This window comes from Sarcophilus harrisii, chromosome 2, assembly GCF_902635505.1.
Source record: "Sarcophilus harrisii chromosome 2, mSarHar1.11, whole genome shotgun sequence".
In the NCBI taxonomy this organism is placed as follows: Eukaryota; Metazoa; Chordata; class Mammalia; order Dasyuromorphia; family Dasyuridae; genus Sarcophilus; species Sarcophilus harrisii.
In genome coordinates this window covers 572129722-572151015 of record NC_045427.1, presented here as the reverse complement: position 1 = coordinate 572151015, position 21294 = coordinate 572129722, and the positions used below count along the sequence as shown (strand labels likewise).

The 21294-nt window shown below is 32.6% G+C and overlaps 1 protein-coding gene across 1 annotated transcript in view; it reads right to left on the bottom strand.

Annotated features, from left to right (window-relative positions):
• ATRNL1 (attractin like 1) overlaps positions 1-21294 on the bottom strand; it is a 1159225-nt gene that overhangs the window by 579367 nt on the left and 558564 nt on the right. The window contains exon 25 of the mRNA XM_031949462.1: positions 2562-2623. Within this exon, the coding sequence (XP_031805322.1) occupies positions 2562-2623 (62 nt within the window). The remainder of the gene's footprint in view (positions 1-2561; positions 2624-21294) is intronic.

The following is a 21294-nucleotide window of genomic DNA, read 5'->3' as shown; positions in this document are numbered from 1 at the left end:
TATCAAATATATTTTGTTCAGCACAACAATTAGAGCATTTTACTTGAGTCTATATCTAAAGACAACTGAAATAAACAGAACCATTTCTAAGACAAGGTACATATTAACATGAAATTTCTTTTACTTAATAAAATAGCTATTGAATTTTTAAAAGCTCACGATTTTTAAAACACAAAGTAGAAAGCCTAAGCATATTTATGTAATTTGCATATATATATTCAGCTTTGTGAATTTTTATAAGATATCTGAACTTTTCAGAATTGTTGAATCCAATATTATTCTGCAGCAAAGAATAGTTCTATTTTTATGCATTAGGAATATTCATTCAATTGTAACTTCCGTTAGTATTCACAAATATATTGTAACCCAGTTAATAGCTTTAAAAGGTTCATTTCTATTCGAAATTGCAAAGATACCAAATGTCCAATATGTTTTGGATGATTTCTACAATTGAATTTTTTTAGATGAAAAATTTGAAATGTAATTAAAATTTTGCACTATTTTATTGGAATGATATTTTGTTCTCTTAATTATTGGTTTCCTTACTAGCATGTGTACCATGGGGAAGAATATAATGGAGATAGTATGATTAAAACGCTCACAAATGAATCTCATGTGGCAGAAATGAATGACAATATACTTAGTATAAGAAAACCTAATTTCAATTCCCAACTTTACAAAATCTTGTCATCTTGAGTTCTAGGATAAATGTACCTGTTCGTTAATCTAGAAAATAGAGTTAGAATACCTTCAGTAACAGCAATGATTGTGAGAAAAACATTTTGCAAGCATTAAAGTTCTATATAAATAAGTTATTATTTTATATTATAATTATCTGTGTTTATTTTTCATCACTCCTTGGTAGATTTTAAGTTCCTAAAGGCAGGTACTGGGTATTTATGTGACACACTGTTGACTTGAAGTTAGAGGTTTCTGAGTTAAATGCACACCTTTATTTTTATTTTTTTTCTGAGGCAATTGGGATTAAGTAACTTACCCAGGGTCACACAGCTAGGAAGTGTTAAGTGTCTGAGATCAGATTTAAATTCAGGTCCTTTTGACTTCAGGGCTGGTGCTCTGTCCACTGCATCATCTAGCTGCCCCTTAAATACACACCTCAAACATTTGCTAGCTGTACAATTCTCAGCAAACAACTTAATTTCTCTTTGACCCCATTTCCTCATCAACACAATTGAGATAGATTTAATGATCTTTAAGGAATCTTTTCTAGGATTCAATCCTATGATTCCCAAGATTATATATGTATATGTCTGTGTGTACATATGCATACACATTATCTATTATAGATTATACATATGTGTGTACATGCATATACATGCCTGTGTATATACATATATGCACATGTACATAATACATACACACACCTGTATATCTCTGTCTCTATCCATGTCCATTCCTACACACACACACACAAACACTTAAACTGAGCCTCTGATTTCCTTGGCATAGAGAGCATCATAGAAGAACTTCCTCTACTGATGCAAATCATTGTCTTTAATCTCATTTATATCCTTAGAAAGTTGCCTGGGACATTGTAAGTCATGGTCACCTGGGCAGCATATATCAAAAGCAAAAAATAAACAAATCTTGCTGACTTCAAACTCTTTATCGAGTACACCATATTTGAGAGAATGGATATTCAATGCATTGTTTTTCCTTGCAGAATGAAAGAAAGGATGCCTAAATCTCTATGTCTCTTCATCTTAAGCATACTTTGTTAGAATGAAAGATGATGGACTTAGGATCAACATAAGAGCTGTCTTTAAGTAAAGTTGTTACCTACATCTAAGTACCACATGATTTTTTTTCTGTTGATCTAAGAGAAAAATTAGGAACAATGGGTGGAAATTATTGAGAGAAAGGGGAAAAATTTACAATTCTAAAGTCCCAAGTGTGAATAGGAAGTAATTGTTCCCCTTTACTTGAAGACTTCACTCAAAGTCTGGATAGCCATTTCTCTCAGGTATATTATAGAGTAGATGCATCCTGCACAAGTTGGACTACCTGGCCCCTTAGATCCCTTTCAGCTCTCAAATTCTGTAATTGTCTTATCTTTAATGTAACAACAAATTTAATATCTCTATATTATAAATTTCTTGAGTGTAGAGATTATATGAAACCATTTTATTTCTGTTTCTACAGAGTCTAACAGTAGAAATTATATAAATTTTTAAATAAATTAACTTGAATTAACTTAGGTATAGCTACTCATAGTACTTGAAATAGATGCAGTTTGTGATCATATAAATGAGTTATCTACAAATTTCCTTGGCTAGAGAATCAAAATTTCTGTAAACTCTTTTCTACAAAAAAATATTTCTCATTATATTTATAGAACAGTAAAATCTTCTATAAGATAGAGCACGTTAGAGTTTGAGATTTCCTCTGCTCGATGAGGTGTGCATTTAAGTGAATAAATCTTTTCAAGGTATGAAGTATGATATTTTAAGGTTAAAGAATTTCTAAATGACATAACATATTGACAGAACATAAATCACAATGCAGGCTTAACAAGTCAAAAGTCAGCAAAAGCAATTTACCTGAAGAAGGTGACAAAGAATTGCACAAGATCCATGATAGTATTGTGTTGTGAGAATGCAATCTGTAAATCAAAAGAAAAGCAAGTAAGTATAAAGTGTAGTAAATCTTTTCTTTCCCTTTGGCTTCCTAAGATACTTGAAAATTAGCAATATTTTTAAAAATACTTGGTTTAACAACCGGAAGTTCATTTGTATAATATTATGATTTTAATTTGCATATCACTAATCATATGTGGATCTTTATAAAACATTTGAAAATGATTTTACAGTCTGTACTCTTTGCACATCCTTCACCATCAAACATTGGGAAACCAAGGAGTTTTTCTTCATATAAATAAGAATAAATGAATAAGAGTTTCATTCAAAACTATTAATGGATGAAATATACCCCATCAATTCTTTTTGTGTAAAAAGATACAATTTGTTCCCCCATCTACTATCTTGGGATAATTTTAGACACAAATTTTAAAATCCATTTAAAAGCAAAGGAATAATTTTCAACTAACAAAGATATGCTAAGTGCAGCAATTATCATCCCCATTAATTCTTACATTAAGAAAAATATATACATTATATATATATCATTCTAAAGAAAACAACACCGTTGTACAACTTAAGACTCTCATATAATCCAAGAGAGTTTAGATTGGAGAATCAAGCAAGTATTTAAGACTCACTATGCTTTCTTCAATATGATAGTTTGACTAATATGATAACTCATCTATCCCAACCATTTTATTATAAATAACTCATAAATCTCTTTTTAGAGTCAAAACTTGAAAAAAATACATTTTACCTGAAGTCTAATAACACAATCAGACACTTGGAGTCTCAAAAAAGGTATCCCTTGGAGGGGGTGGAAGGAAGGAAGGGAAAAGTCGGAGCAGAAGTGATTGTAAGGGTCAATGTTGAAAAATTACCAATGCATATGTTCTGTCAATAAAGAGGTATAATAATAAAAAAGGATATCCCTTTTTCATGATTAAAGATTATCACTAAGATGTAAATTAGTAATTATAACATCTAATCTTATCATATGCTTCTTTTTTCCTTTCACAAATCCATTCCCTAAGTCTGTTGTTGTTATTGTTTTTACTTTTCCATGAATAGGTTGTAAAATTCTCTTTCTCAATGTTCTGCTTAAGTTGTTTCATATAGATGAAATGTTTTTCTTTGTTTTTTTTGTTTTTTTTTTTACTTATCTCTAGCTATTAACATTGTTTCAACCCAACAAAAGAATGGAGTGAAACAACTTTCTAGTCCAAGACAACTTAGAATATAAAGAAGAAATATCTGTCTCACTGAGGAGAAAGTAAAGTGCAGTCCAGCAGAGGCAGTTAGACTAGCCAGCAGCAAGCCAGTGTAGGCATTGAGGGCAACTAAATCATTGTCGTCAACTCTCCGATCTCTTGACCTACAAATGGTAAGGGTACAGAAAACTGATCCTAAAGAGATTATAAGGGACATTTTGCAGGCATTGGGAGCAGGACTCTATTACATTGACAGACTACATTCACAGTCTCAGGATGAGTAGGGGCACTGGTAGACTAAAATGTGTAAGTCCCCTATGGGACCAGCAATTCTAGTCACCAGTCCAGGACTGAAAATAATGCATGTGATTACTCAAAAGAGCAGCTCATGTGCTAGAAGAGTAGTGAACATACCCCTTTTTAGATCATAAACCCTTGAGAGAACTGAAAATTTACAAATTCCTGGATTTAGTTCTGAAAAACAACAGTATGAGAAACCTGACGTTTGGGACAATGCCTTTTCTACTACAGGAGCAGAGCCCAATTTTAACATGAAATTAAAACTTAACAAATAACCTGGGGGAAAAAAATCTGACCATCAAATACTACTATCATGACAGGGTAGATCAAAATAGAAGCTCAGAAAAAGGACAACAATGTCAAAATAACTGCATATTAAGCCTCAAAGAAAAATGAGAATTGGTGTCAAGTCCAAAAAGAAGTTCTGATTTTTAAAAATTCAGAGACAAAAATATAATATCCAGGCTAGCTCTCTGGAGGGCCTTAGGATCAGTCAAAGTCCTTAGTCTTTAGGAGGGGAAGTGAAGGAAGCAGGCAAGTTGCCACGCGTCTTGCCAAAGATGAATCCTGGACTCTGGAGTTTGGAGACTGAAATCCTCTCTCCTCAGTGTGCTGTGTCAGAGAGGCTCTGACCATTTCTTTCAGCCCTCCAATCTTTGCCTCTAAATACCTCATCACAAAACATTCAGTAAGTGCCAATCCTCTCATGTGGGCTAAGAGGGCTAAGAGAGCCCTCACATGACTATATGTTTATAGAACCATATCACACCTTGAATAGGTAATTAGCCGTAAGGGCACTGCTGTCTTAGATTCAAATACACCTTTTCAAAGTTCCAGCCCTCTATACAAAAATATTTGGGAAAAGAAATAAAAATGATACAAAAGAATCATGAAAAAAGAGACAACAGCTCAGTTTATAAAAGCACAAAAATGGAAAAAAGATGTGTAAAAATTCACTAAAGAAATAACTCATTTTTTATTGTAGAATTGGTCAAATTGGAAAGAAAATATAGAAAGTCACTAAAAACTATCATTCTTTAAATATCAGATTTGATCTAAAACTATATTATAAAGCAGTGATCACCAAAACCATTTGGTATTGGCTAAGAAATAGACTAGTTTATCAGTGGAATAAGTTAGGTTCACAGGACAAAATAGTCAATAATTATAGCAATCTAGTGTTTGACAAACCCAAAGACCCCAACTTCTGGGATAAGAATTCACTATTTGACAAAAATTTCTGGGAAAATTGGAAATTAGTTGTAATGGGCTGAGGTTTGAGTTGATGCACTGAGGTCCCAAGTACATGAGGCTAAATAGTAATTGGGCTATACTTTATTAATATACATGATTGGATAAAGAATGGTCCCTGCCCACTCTCCGTGCAAGTCCTGATGTGTTGTATAGGAAATGACGATTTTGGTGGGTGGAGGCAGAGAGAGACAGGAAGAGAAGCTGGGAGAGATTGGGCCTGGGTTCTATACTCCTAGCTGCTGGTCGTGTGGCTGCTGGTCTAGCTAGCTTCTTGACTCAGCTGCACACATTGCTATTGCCAATTCTCTTCCATCTCCGATCCTTCTTCACTGAGAATAAAGACTGACGATTTTCCCCTAACCTGAATTCCTGACTCTGGCTGATTTTAAAATACGCGATCTTCACAATTAGTATGGCAGAAACTAGACATTGATCCACACTTAGCACCATGCACCAAGATAAGATCAAAATGGGTTCATGATTTAGGCATAAAGAATGAGATTATAAATAAATTAGCATAATATAGGATAGTTTACTTCTCAGACCTGTGGAAGAAGAAGGAATTTGTGACCAAAGAAGAACTAGAGAACATTATTGATCACAAAATAGAAAATTTTGATTACATCAAATTAAAAAGCTCTTGTACAAATAAAACTAATGCAGAAAAGATTAGAAGGGAAGCAATAAACTGAGAAAATATCTTTACAGTTAAAGGTTCTGATAAAGGCTTCATTTCCAAAATATATAGAGAATTGACTCTAATTTATAAGAAATCAAACCATTCTCCAACTGATAAATGGTCAAAGGATATGAACAGACAATTTTTGGGTGAAGAAATCGAAACTATTTCTACTCATATTAAAAAATGTTCCAAATCATTATTGATCAGAGAAATGCAAATTAAGACAACTCTGAGATACCACTACATGTCTCTCAGATTGGCTAAGATAACAGGGAAAGATAATGACCAATGTTGGAGGGGATGTGGGAAAACTGAGACACTGGTGCATTGTTGGTGGAGTTGTGAATGCATCCAACCATTCTGGAGAGCAATTTGGAACTACACTCGAAAAGTTATCAAACTGTCCATACCCTTTGACCCAGCAGTGTTACCAATGGGCTTATATCCCAACGAGATCTTAAAGAAGGGAAAGGGACTTGTATGGGCAAAAATGTTTGTGGCGGCCCTTTTCGTAGTTACTAGAAAATGAAAATTGAATGGATGCTCATCAATTGGACAATGGTTGAATACATTGTGTTGTATGAATGTTATGGAATATTACTGTTCTGAAATGACAGCAGGATGAATACAGAGAGGCTTGGAGAGACTTACATGACCTGATGCTAAATAAAATGAGCAGAACCAGGAGATCGTTATATACTTCAATAACAATACTACATGAGGATCAGTTCTGATGGAAGTGGCTATCTTCAGCAATGAGAGGATCCAAATCAGTTCCAATTGATCAGTAATGAACAGAACCAGCTACACCCAGAGAAAGAACAATGAAAAATGAGTGTATTCCACAAAACAGCATCTGCACTCTTTCTGTTGTGCTTTCCTTGCATTTTTGTTTTTCTTCCCAGGTTATTTTTACCTTCTTTCTAAATCTTATTTTTCTTATGCAACAAGATAACTGCATATATATATATATATATATATATATATATACATATAAATTAACATATACTTTAATATGTTTAACATGTATGGGACTGCCTGCCATCTAAGGGAGAGGATGGAGGAAAGGAGGGGAAAAGGTGAAACAGAATTTTTTGCAAGGGTCAATGTTGAAAACTTACCCATGCATATTTTTGTCAATAAAAAGCTATAATAATAATTTAAAAAAACAGATTTGAACAAATGGAAACTAATGACTTTTGGACTAGCCAAAAATGATGATTTTTAAAAAAAGAATAGGGACTTCGGGGGGTAGAGCCAAGATGGTGGAGTAAAGTCAGGAAGCTGCTCAAGCTTTCCCAATTTCTCTAGAAAAACACATGAAACCACACCTCTGAACAGAGTCTGACAGAGTGAAACCACTCTCCAGCTTAAGATAAACTGGAAAAACATCCAGAAAGGTCAGAATCACTAGGATGAAAAGGATGTTAAGCCCACTTGAGATAGACTGCTGGAAAGTCAGTGAGAAGGTCTTGATTACAACAAATCAGCAGCTAAGACCCTTAGATCTGGCTCAGTAGAGGAGTAAATGAGTGGGGCAGCTTCCAGTACCTGCTCAGAAGACAAACGCTGGGAAACTAGTCTCTTTTCTGAAAAGATCAGGCAAAATTACCTCCTTCAAACACAAAGGAAGCCTGTGCTCAAAGCCAAGGCTCAGAGCTGCACAGGAAGCTTGGGTCAGAGCCACCTTAAAAGTAACAAAAGAGGAAATACCAAAAGAAAATGAACAGGAAAGAGAAAAGAACCTTTACCATAAAAAGCAAGTATGGTAACAGGGCATACCAAAACACAAACTCAGAGGAGGACCAGAATCTCCACAGAGGAAATCTCAGAGTGATATGAATTGGTCCCAAGCCCAAAGAGGCTCCTTGGAAGTGCTCATAAAACAATTTTAAAAGCAAATAAAAGAGTTAGAAAAAAATGAGAAAGGAAATGAAAGATATGTATGAGTCAACATTTTACAAGAGTTCATTAGGAAAAATTGCCCCAATATTTTAGAAACACAGGAGGAAATAATGATTGAAAGAATAAATTAATCACCTTTGGAAAGAGATCCCACAAGGAAAACCCCCAAAAACATTGTTGTGAAACTAGAAAACTATAATTTCAAGTTAAAAATACTGTAAGCTACCAGACAAAAACAATTCAAATATGAAGGACCAACAATCAAGATTACCCAGGATCTTGCAGCTTCTGTAATAAAGGATTAGAGGCTCTGGGATACCATATCCCAGAAGGCAAAGAACTTGGGGTTACAACCAAGAATTAACTACCCAGTGAGACTCAGCAATGTCTTTCAGGAGAGGTGATGGATGTTCAATGAAGTAAAAGATTTTCAATCATTTCTATTGTAAAAAACAGAACTAAAAGTAAAATTTAATCTGCAAATATAGGACTCAAGAGAAGCATAGAAAGGTAAATAGGGAAATATATATATATATATATATATATATATATATATATATATAATGGTTAAATTTTACATTCACAGATGGGCAAATGATATCTGTAACTCTTGAGAACTATTTCTGTCACTGGGGCAGATGGGGTAGGGAGGTATCACATGGACTGAGGATGTGGCTGTGAATGGATCCTGATGTGATGATATAAAAAAAAATAAATGACATTAAGAGATGGGAAAAGATCTATACTGGAAAAAGAAAAAAGAGGAGGTATTATGTGAAAATGTGGTTAACATGAAAAGGTGCAAAAAAAATTAAATTGGAGGGAAAGAAAGGAAGGGTATAAGCATTGTCTGAAGCTTGATCTCATCAGTTTCAGCTCTAAGATAGAATAAGTTAATCATTTAGTTGACTATGAAAATTTATAGAACTATAAAAAAGTAGGAGGAGAAAGAGAAAATGAAAAGGGAGGGTCAGGATAGAAGAGAGGGTAGAAACACTAGGGGAAAAGGTAAAAGAAAGAGGGAAGGCATGATAGAATATAAGGTAGTGAGTACAGTGGGTTAAAAATACTACCTAGAGAAGAGGGAGGGGTAATAGGAGATATGGTAGTAGGTGGGGTAAGTAAAAAAAAATCACACAACTAAGGACATAGTGGAAAGAAAGAACAAAAGTATATACAGGGAGGAAAATACAATGTAGGGAAATATAGAGGTGGTAATTCTGTTAATGTGAATGGGATGAATTTACATAAAAGGGAAGCAAATAGCAGAGTCCACTAAAAACCAGAATCCTACATGTTGTTTATAAGAAACACATTTGACACAGAGAGACACATACAGCATAAAAGTAAAAGGCTGGAACAGAATTTATTATGCTTCAGCTGAAGCAAAAAAAAAAAAAAAAAAGAAGCAGGGGTTGTAATTCTGATCTAAGATAAAGCAAATGCAAAAGTAGATCTTATTAAAAGAGATAAGGAAGGAAAGTATATCTTGATAAATGGTACCATAAATAATGAAGTAATAATGACACTAAATGTATATGCACTAAGTAATACAGTACACAGATTCCTAGAGAAGATTTTAAGCCCGTTACAGGAAGAAATAGACAGCAAAATTGTTCTAATGGGAGATATTAACATTCCCCTCTCAAAATTAGATAAATCTAAGCACAAAACAAACTAGAAAGATACTAGGCAGGTAGATAGGATCTTAGAAAATCTAGATATGATAGACCTCTGGAGAAAACTGAATAGGGACAGAAAGGAATATACATTTTTCTCAGCAGTACATAGCACCTATACAAAAAACTGACCATATATCAGGGCATAACAACCTCAAAATCAAATGTAAAATGGCAGAAATAGCAAATGCTTCTTTTTCAGAGAATAATGCAAGAAAAATTATATTCAATAAAGGGCCAGGGAAAGATAGATTAAAAACCAATTGGAAATTAAATTAGCTAATTCTAAAGAATGAATGTGTCAAATAACAAATCACAGAAACAATTCATAATTTCACTCAAGAGAATAACAATGAAACAATATACCAAAACCTATGGCATGCAGCAAAAGCAGTTCTTAGAGGAAATTTTAACTCTAAATAGCTATGTGAATAAAAGAAGATCAAATAATTAGGCACCTAAAAAAGTTAGAAAAAGAATAAATTAACCCTCCCAATCAAATACCAAATTAGAAATTCTGAAACTCAAAGGAGAGATGAATAAGAAAAACTAAGACAACTATTAAACTAATAAATAAAACTAAGAGTTGGTTTTATGAAAAAATTAACAAAATAGATAATCCTTTGGTTAATTTGATCAGATAAAGGAAAGACAAAAACCAAATCACCAGCATCAAAAATGAAAAGGTTGAATTTATCACCAATGAAAAAGTAATTAAAGCAATAATTAGGAGCTAGTTTGCCCAACTGTAAGGCAGAAAGTCTGACAATCTAACAGAAATGAATGAATATTTACAAAAATATAAATTCTCCAGGTTAACAGAAGATGAAATAAATTACTTAAATCGTCCTATTTTAGAAAAAGAAATTGAACAAGTCATCAATGAACTCCCGAAGAAAAAATCTCCAGGGTCAGATGGACTCAAAAGTGAGAATTAACAAACATTTAAAGAACAATTATTTCCAATACTATGTAAACTATTTGGAAAATAGGTAAACAAGGAGTCCTGTCAAATTCCTTGTATGACACAAATATGGCACAAATACCTAAAACAGGATGAACAAACAGAGAAGGAAAATGGCATACAAATCTCCCTAATGAATATTGATGCAAAAAATTTTAAATAAAATATTAGCAAAGAGTTTATAGCAATTTATCAGCAGGATAATACTCCAGACTAAGTGGGATTTATATCAGGAATGCAGAGCTGGTTCAATGTCAGGAAAATTATTACCAAAATTCACCATATCAATAGCAAAACCAAAGGAAATCATATAATAATCTTAATAGATGCAGAAAAAGCTTTTGACAAAATAGAGTGCCCATTCCTATTAAAAAGGCTAGAGAGCATTGGGATAAAGAGAGCTTTCTTTAAAATAATAAGCAGTATCTATCTAAAACCTACAGCAAGCATTATTTGTAATGGAGAGAGGCTGGATCCCATAAAATCAGAGGTGAAACAAGGATGCTCATTATCAACACTGTTATTCAACATTGTACTGGAAATGTTGGCTTTAGCAATAAAAAAAGAAAAAGAAATTCAAGGAATTAGAATGACCAATGAGGAAGTAAAACTATCACTCTTTCTAGATGATATGATGATATACTCTAGAGAATCCTAGAAAATCATCCAAAAACCTACTGTCAACAATTCATAGCTTTAGTAAAGTTGCAGGATATAAAATATACTCACACAAACCATCAGCATTTATATATATATATATATTTACTGACAAAGCCCATCCGCAAGAGATAGAAAGAGAAATTCCTTTTAAAATTACTGTAGACAAAATAAAATACTTGGTGATTTACTCACCAAACAAATAAAGTCAGATATAAACACTTGGGAAAATATCAAGTGCTCATGGCCAAGCCCGACTAATATAATAAAAATGGCAATTTTGCCTAAATTGGTCTACTTGTTCAGTGCTGTACCAATCAAACTGCCCAAACATTGTATTCTTGAACTAGAAAAAGAAATAACAAAATTCACCTGGAAGAACAAAAGGTCAAGAATATTAAGGGAATTAATGAAAAAAAAAATACAAAGGATGGTGACTTAGCAATACCAAACCTAAAACTATATTATAGAACAGCAGTCATTAAAACTACATGGTACTGGCTAAGAAATAGAGTGGTGGATCAGTGGAATAGATTAGATATACATGACACAATAAGCAAGGTCTACAGTAATTTAGTATTTGATAAACCCCCAAACTCCAACTTCTGGAATAATAACTCACTATTTGATAAAAATTGCTGGGAAAACCAGAAAATAATATGTCAAAAACTCACCTTAAACCTACATCTCACACTCCATACCAAAAAAAAGGTCAAATACATGATACATGAATTGAGCATAAAGGATGATCTTATGAACAAATTAGGAGAACAAAGGATAATTTACCTATCAGATCTTTGCAGAATGGAGCAATTTATGATCAAAGAAGAATTAGTGAATGTTATGAAAGGACAACTTTGATTAAATTAAATTAAAAAGGTTTTGCACAAATAAAACCAACAGAAACAAGATTAAAAGGACAGTACAAAGCTGGGAAAAATCTTTACAATCAGTATTTCTGATAAAGGTCTCATTTCTAAAATATATAAAGAAATATGTGAAATTTATGAGAAGACAAGTCATTCCCCAATTGATAAATGGTCAAAGGATATGAACAGACAATTTTTAGATGAACAAATTAAAGTTATTTTTAGTTACAAGAAAAAAAAATGCTCTAAATCACTATTGATTAGAAAAATGAAAATTATAACAATTCTGAGATACCAACTCATACCTCTCAGACTGACTAAGATGACAGGAAAAGTTAATGATGAATTTTGGAGGGGATGTAGGAAAACTGGGACACTAATGTATTGCTGGTGGAGTTGTGAAATGATCCAATCATTGTGGAGAGCAATCTGGAAGTATGTCAAAAGGGCTATAAAACTTTTCATAATGAAAAGCAGTACCATTACTGGGTCTGTATCCAAGAAAATTATAAAGAAGGGAAAAGAACCTATGTGTACCAAAATGTTTGTAGCAGCTATTTTTGTCGTAGCAAAGAATTGGAAAATTAGTAGATGCCCATCAATTGTAGAATGGCAACAAGTTGTAGTACATGAAGATAATGGAATATTATTGTTTTATAAAAATGATGAACAAGCTGATTTTATTTTATTTATTTTATTTTTTAAATTAATTTTTTTTGTTTATTAAAACTTTTTATTTTTCAAAACACATGCATGGATAATTCTTCAACATTAACCCTTGCAAAACCTTGTATTCCAATCCCCCCATCCCCTCCCTTAGAGGGCAAGTAATCTAATATATGTTAAACATAGTAGAAATATACATTAAATCCAATACAGGCATTTACACACTCACACACACACACACACACACACACACACACAATATTTATTGGGCAGCAATTATCTAGCTGCACAAGAAAAATCAAATCAAACCAGAAAAAAAATGAGAAAGAAAATAAAATGCCATGCATACAACAACAAAAAGACTGAAAATGCTATGTTGTGAATCACATTTAGTTCCTACAATCCTCTTTTTGGATGTAAATGGCTCTCTTCATCACAAGATCATTGGAACTGGTCTGAATCATCTCATTGTTAAAGAGAGTCACGTTCATCAGAATTGATCATTGTATTATCTGAACAAGCTCATTTTAGAAATCTGGAAAGATTTACATGAACTGATGCTGAGTGAAACAAGGGAATACATTGTATACCAAAGCGGCAAGAATGTGTGATGATCAACTATGGAAGACTTGGTTCTTCTCAGTAGTTCAGTGATCCAAAACAATCCAATAGATATTGAATAGAAAATGCCGTCTGCATCCAGAGTATGATCTAAAGAGACTGAATGTAAATCAACAAATTCTATGTATTCATATAAAAAAATTCATATAAAAAAAATGAAAGTTTAACAATATCAAAGGAAACAATGGGAATGCCCTAACCCTAAATGCCACTAAGGCATAGGCAAAATTATGCTAATATCCTATTTAATAAATTCTAATGAAAGTCTATTGCCTACAGTATCATATACAAAATGGTCCATTTTGCATTCAAAGTCCTTTATAATCTAATCCCCATCTCCAATCTTTCCAGTCCTCAAAAGCATCACTACTCCTAAATACTGCTAACTTAAGTAATTTAATATAAGAATTAATAATAAGAATTAAGTATTCTCCTCATTATTGCACAAAAAAAGCTCTTGACATTTTCTCTGGCTGTACCCTATATCCTCATCTCTACTTATTGGCATCCCTGACTTCCTTTAAGTCCCAACAAAAATCCTTTCTTTAAACTGAAGTCTTTCCTAACTTCTCAATTCTAATCTTTTCTCTCTATTAGTAAATTCCAATTTTCATAAATCTAGTTTATTTGTTTTTGTTTCTTTGTAATTTTCCTCATTAGATCATTTTTTCCTTGAAAGCAGGAATCATTTGCCTTCTGATCAAATGAAATACCTCTGAGTTTAGAATAATGTATGGCAGAAAGAAGAGGATTAATAAATGTTTATTAATTGACCATATAGTTACAGGTCATGAAACACCACAGTCTCCAAAAAAAAAATTAAGGTCAATACCCATCCAAAGGGATGAACCTGTAACAATGTACTATAAAACAGGACTTCTTTTACTTCTTCCACTTTTTTCCCCTTTTTGCCCATATATATATAACATTTTCTGATATTTTTTGTCATTCTCATATTCATTTAGGTGACCCTATATGGGGTCATAATCCATAGCTTAAGAAGATTTGCTATACAAAAATTGTGTAACAGAAGTACTGGAAAGGTTATCATCAAAGAGATGCATGACCTGAAAAACTGCAATCTTAATGTGTGAATATAAGAGATAATCTGTATTCTTCAGTGGAAATCCATTTGATTAATGACTGTAAAATAAGAAGAAAATTTCCAGGAAATTTATTGAATGTCCTATGGAGAACAAGAGTCCAACTATAGAAGATAGAATGAATAGGTTGTGTTATTCACTGCTTCAGAAGAAATCCCCAGTGATATGATTATGAATCAATGGATGCATTCAGTTATGTTAGAAATGGTTTATTGTAAATTCTCCTTAAAAAGGAGAAAAAAATTATATAATACTGCATTTTATTAAGAAATATCAGGGGGAGCTGGTGGATATTTATAATCCTTTTCAATAACCTTTGCAATTATAAAAAAGTATTAATAACACATAAAGAAAGTATATTTCCACCAAAGGTAGAAAGCACAGGATTCAAAGAACAGGAAGCAAGATTTTGTTGCAATACTATATGATGGATACTTAATTGATCTGCATTATTAATGTAATCCGCATAAAGTATAATGAAACATTCTATGTTGGAGAGCATCATGGATTTGTAATAAGAGGTATTGGGTTCCAATCTTAGTAACCTTAGGCAACCCATGTTAGCTCTCTGAGATTCAGATTCTTCATCTACAAAAAGAAAAGATTGAACCTGGAATTCTCTAAGTGGCCTTCCAGCTTTGAATCAACAATCCTCTGATACACAAACATTTATACACACATACACATATGGAATACCTTAAGTGTATATGTGTGTGTGTGTGTTTTGTGTGTGTGTGGATGTGTGTGTGTGTGTGTGTGTGTGTGTATGGAATACCTTAAGTTCCTAAGAACTTAAGACTTTAAGTTCCTTTTACCAAAAGCAAAAGATTAGAAGATGAAAGGATTTTAAATGGATCTTTGTCTATTTTGAACAATTCTTGTGCAAATAAATGTGTGGTTTGGAAAACAGGTACCTAATAATATTCGTTCTTCACTAAAAATTTCTAAACTGGCATTAAAAAACTAAGTTTATCCTCAGTTTCCAAGTCCATAATAATTTAAAGTTCCATTTTGAAAATATATATATATATATATATATATATATATATATATATATATATATTTGCTTATCTAGAGAACGTTTTAAATAAATGTTCAAGTTCTCTGTCCCAGAGAACAATTTCCCAAAATCTCATTAGCAGGTGAAAAAGAAACAAAAGCATTAGCCGCACAAATACAAGACATTTGTATTGATAAAAAAATTCTCAAAATGTATTTAATATTTAAAATAGCTATTTCACTTTCTAGAATATTTGTCAGAATATAATATTTCAAGAGACCTACTCACATACAGAGACAAAACACAATTTTCAATAGATTTCCTAAGTGACGCCATTAAAAAGCTATTTGTCAAGGAAGGCTTTACATTTTGCATTCCTGCAATTATTTTCACTTAAAGTGTCAGCATTTGTAGGAAATGTCCCTAGTTTCAGAAACAATTATTGTCAGGAAAAACTATGGCAATCAATAAACTACAGTTCTTCTGATTATAACTGATGGAAATATAAGATAATTTCTACATCAAATATTTCCACCAAAGCTCAATACCTTTATTCTTCTTTTCCTACATCATATCATATACAAAAGGCCTTCATTTATTTATATCTGTTGAATACACTTTAGATAGCTATAAGCTCTCAAAGGTACTTACTATCTACACATTCACAATGGGGAGGAGAGCAATTTTTAACAGATATAATCATGATGGAATATGCATTTCATCAGCTAGCATAAACCATGGAATCAAAATATAATGAAAATGCTGGCTTGATAATATACATTATTTGCAGAGATTCATCAATAATAGCACTCATCACATGCAGTGACCTCAATCAGAAATTATTCTTCCTTTTTCAGAAGTTCAGGAATAGTACTTTGTATGGTTGACATTATCTAGTTATGTTTTACTTAACATTGCAGTTTGTATATCTCTACCCTATAAGCCCAATATATTCACTATACCCTTTTAATAGACTATAAGCTGTATGAGGGCAAGGGATGTTTTATATATCATTCCGGCTCCTGGAAAAACTAACATAGAACTCTGTATAGAATAGGCAATTAATGTTTATTGAACTGAATGGAATATAACTTATAGAAAGCTGAACTACTTTAGATTCTCATCCCTTTTATGGAGAAGAAATAACAAATGTGTAAGACAAAAGTATTCTCTCTTAGTGATGGTAAGGGTCACATGACTACATATAATCAAATATGCACTATACATTATTTGTAGTCAGAAATGTCCTAGAACAATGTTACTTTGTGAACAATTTTCACTATTACTAACTAGAAATTATTATGAACATATTATTCACATGTTCAGCCAAATCAAAACATACTGGTGCTGTATATGTACACAAAGAATTCTTACATTAATTTAGCAAACAGATGCCTAAATTATAATCTATTTAGAGTTATAATTAAAAGCAATTCTTTTCCAAATAGATATCTCATAAGGTAGAGAATTACCTAAACATATTTGTCCCATAAAAGAAAGGTAACAAAAACTTTTGGGTTTAATACAAGACAAAATTTAAAATATCAAGGTGATCTTTGAATTGTCCTTATGTAAATTAAGTTAATCATCACTTTTTTTTTTTTCTGTTAAAACTTTTGTTCAGTTAGGTAGTTAGGTGATTCAGTGGATGGAGTGCTGGACCTAGAATTATGAAGACCTGAGTCCAGCCCTGTGAGACCATTGGCAAGAAATTTAATCTCTTTTTATCTGAGTTTCCTCAGTTGTAAAATGGCATAATAATAACACTTACTTCTAAAAGTTCTTATGAGGAACAAATGAGATATTTGTAGAGCATTTAGCACAATGATTGATCCACAGTTGGTAATATATAGAAATTCTTTTTTTCATTTTTGGGTCTTTTGGTCATTGATGATATCTCCAAAAAAACATATTTTTGTGCTCTCCTCATCTGTACCTACTGACTTCCCTACCCTTTTTCAATTTTCAGAGAAGATCCCATCTTCTTCAGGAAGCTGTTTCTGACACACCTATAACCTCCCTTTATTCTAGGGACTTCCCTCTGTTGATTATTTCCAATTTATCTTGTACATTATTTGTATACATAGTTGTTTGTTGTGCCTTCCATTAGACTCTGAGTGGTCTTGTGTTTTAATTTGTCATAGCCAAGGGTTAGCACAGTATGTGGCACATTTTATAAATAGTTATTGATTGAATGAGTGACATACAGAAAAAATGGCCAAAAAGAGCTAGAATAAATGTCATATATATTTGTATTATAAATGAAGGAAAAATGAAGCTTTGTATGATCTTGTAATTTAAAGCCACATCTACATGTCCTTTTTAAAATGGGATAATTAGGCAATGCAGTGGATAAAGTGACAGGCCCAGATTCAGAAAGATCTGACTTCAAATCCAGTCAAATACATTTATTAACTGGGTAACTTCAGTTATGTCACTTGACTCTGTTTTAACAGTTTCCTTATCTGTAAAACGAGAAGAAGAGGCAAACTACTTCAGTATTTTTGTTTGCCTCATGAAGGGTCAGACAAAACTAACTGACAACAAACATGTATCTTTCTTTTTTATTTTATCTTTTTAAAGTATAGGTTTAGTACTAATATTAATGGTGTAACAGGACACTGTCAATAAGAGCACTAGCCTCAGAACTTTCTTACTGTGTTCTGCTTATTCCCAAGAAAGTACCAAGTAAGATTTTTCCAGAATTAGTTGATGATGCAGAATGAAAGGTCCTGACAATTCAGAATCCACAGTTTCTAATCTACTCACTCAATATAAAAGCAACAACAAAGTTAGACTTTTGATTGCCTACTGAGCCAAGAATTGTCTTTGTTCATGTAAATGAATTCCTTGAATGCAACTTAAGTCCTTTCTCTGGTGAATGGGCCGGAAATGCAATAGAATAAGGTATCTAGTCTTGAGCCAGTAAGTTAGTTAATCAACATTCATTAAGTGCTTGCAATGTACTAAGCACTGTGTCAAGTGCTAAAGACATAAAGAAAGGCAAAAGACTGACTGCCCCGGCCCTCAAGAAGCTCACAATCTGATGGAGAAAGAACAAGCAAACAAAAATGTAAAAAGCAAGCTATCTACAAATCAATAGGGAATAATTAAAACATAGAAGGCACAATAATTAGAGGTTGAGAAAGACTTCCAGTAATGTTAGATTTTAGTGGGGTTTAAAGGAAAGCGGGAGACAGAGAGAAAGAATGAGAACATTCCAACTATGTCATAAAACCAGAAGTGATCAGAGTCTAGTGAAACTTAGGAATATGAAGTAGAAATGATGAATAGATTTAAGAGGTTAAATCTAGTAGAGTGCCTGAAGAACTATGGAAAATGTTTGCATAACAACAAGAACATTCCCAAGGGGAAAAATAAAGCAAAAAATCAAAACTGCTATCTGATGAGGTTGCACAGATAGCTAAAGAAAGCAAAAAGTAAAGGAAAATGGGAAATATGTACCCAACTGAAAGCAGAATTCCAGAAAACAACAAGAACAGATAAGGTTTTCTTAAAGGAGCAATTCAAAGAAATAGAAGAAATCAATAGAATGAAAAAGACAAGAAATCTTTTCCAAAAAAAGTCAAGGGAACATTTTACATAAAAATGATGGAATCAGTAAATACTTAAAGAAATTAATTCAGACTGTTTGCTTTAAGATCAAATAGTGAACATGAAGCTTAAATACTTTGGGCTCATAATGAAAAGACAGGTCTCAGTTGGATAAATCCTGATATTGAGAAATATGGAAAATGAAAAGAAAAGAACATAAAAGAAGATATGATGCATAGATAGAATTATGGAAGCAATGAACATAAGCTCCAAGAGACTACAGAAAATAATGGAGCATAGAAGAACCTGGTATACCATGATCCATGGGATCACAAAGAACTGGACATGACTAAATGACTGAACCATAAGATGAAAATTATTCATTTTATCTCTTATAATTCTTTCTGCCTTTTATTTGGTCAGAAACTTTTACCTTATTTATTTCTACGCCTGAAAGGTTTCCCCCCTCCTCCATAATCTCTTAATTTATTATATAAATCTGTAAGTCTGAAATATGTATATGATGTGAGATGTTATTCTATGCCCATTTGCTGCATGACTGCTTTCCTATTCCCTCCATTCCATTTTTTCTGTTCATTTTTATTCTCTTTCTCTCCTTCAATTTTCTTATGGGTAGCAAGGATCTCTATGCCCAAATGAATGTGTATATATATTCTTCCCTCTTTGAATTAGATTAGATGAGAATAAGATTCAATCATTGTCCACTTTCCCCCATTTTCTTCTCCCTTGTTAAAACTTTCTTTACATGCCTTTTTTATGTCAAATGATTTACCTCATTCTTCCTCTCCCTCTTTACTTCTCCAAGTAAATTCCTTTTTCTCTGCCTTTTTTTTTTTTCTTTTGAGATCATCTGAACAAAACAGAGAAGCTCTAAGTAGACTCATTATAATTGACCAAATGATGAAAAAGTTCTTGGGGGTTACAGGAAACATCTTCCAATTTGAGAATGCAAACAATTAAATCTTAAATTTCTCCTGATTTCTAGTTTATTTTGACCACTTAAAATTTCTTTCTTGAATCTTGTGTTTGAATGTCAAATTTTCTATGCTGTTTTGGTCTTTTCATCAAGAATGTGTGGAAAAATAAGGAAAGGGGACCTGTATGTGCAAGAATGTTTGTGGCAGCCCTCTTTGTAGTGACCAGAAACTGGAAACTGAGTACATGCCCATCAGTTGGAGAATGGTTGAATAAATTGTGGTATATGAATATTATGGAATATTATTGTTTGGTAAGAAATGACCAACAGGATGATTTCAGAAAGGCCTGGAGAGACAGGAACTGATGCTGAGTAAAATAAGCAGGGCCAGGAGATCATTATATACTTCAACAACAATACTATATGATGATCAATTCTGATGGACCTGGCCATGTTCAGCTATGAGATGAACCAAATTAGTTCCAATGGAGCAGTAATGAACTGAACTAGCTACACCCAGCGAAAGAACTCTGGGAGATGACAAAGAACCATTACATTGAATTCCCAATCCCTATATTTTTGCCTGCCTACATTTTTGTTTTCCTTCACAGGCTAATTGTACAATATTTCAGAGTCCGATTCTTTTTGTACAGCAAAATAACGGTTTGGTCATGTATACTTATTTTGTATTTAATTTATACTTTAATATATTTAACATGTATTGGTCATACTGCCATCTAGTGGAGGGGGTAGGGGGAAGGAGGGGAAAAATTGGAACAAAAGGTTTGGCAATGGTCAATGCTGTAAAATTACCCATGCATATAACTTGTAAATAAAAAGCTATTTAAAAAAAAAAAAAAAAAAGAATGTATGGAAGTCCTCTAAATATATATCTTTTTTTTTTTTTTTTTTTGCTTTGAAGGATTATTCTTCAGTCTTTTTGGTTAGGTAATTCTTGGTTATGATACCATCTCCTTTATCTTCAACAATATCTAAGACTTATTTTTATTTTTAGTGTTTTGTTTAGTGCTAAATATGCTATGATACTGGCTGTGGCTCACTTGTATTTGAATTGTTTCTTTATAAAATCTGTTTACAGTAATTTCTCCTTAACCTGGGAACTTTAAGAATTGGCTATAATATTTCCAAGAGTTTTGAATTGGGAATATCTTTCATCAGGTGATTGATACTAAATTCTTTAAATTTCTATTTCCCTCTGGTTCTAATAAATTCAGTCAGTTTTCCTTGATAATTTCTTGAAATATATTTTTTCAGCTTTTTTTTTTAATTT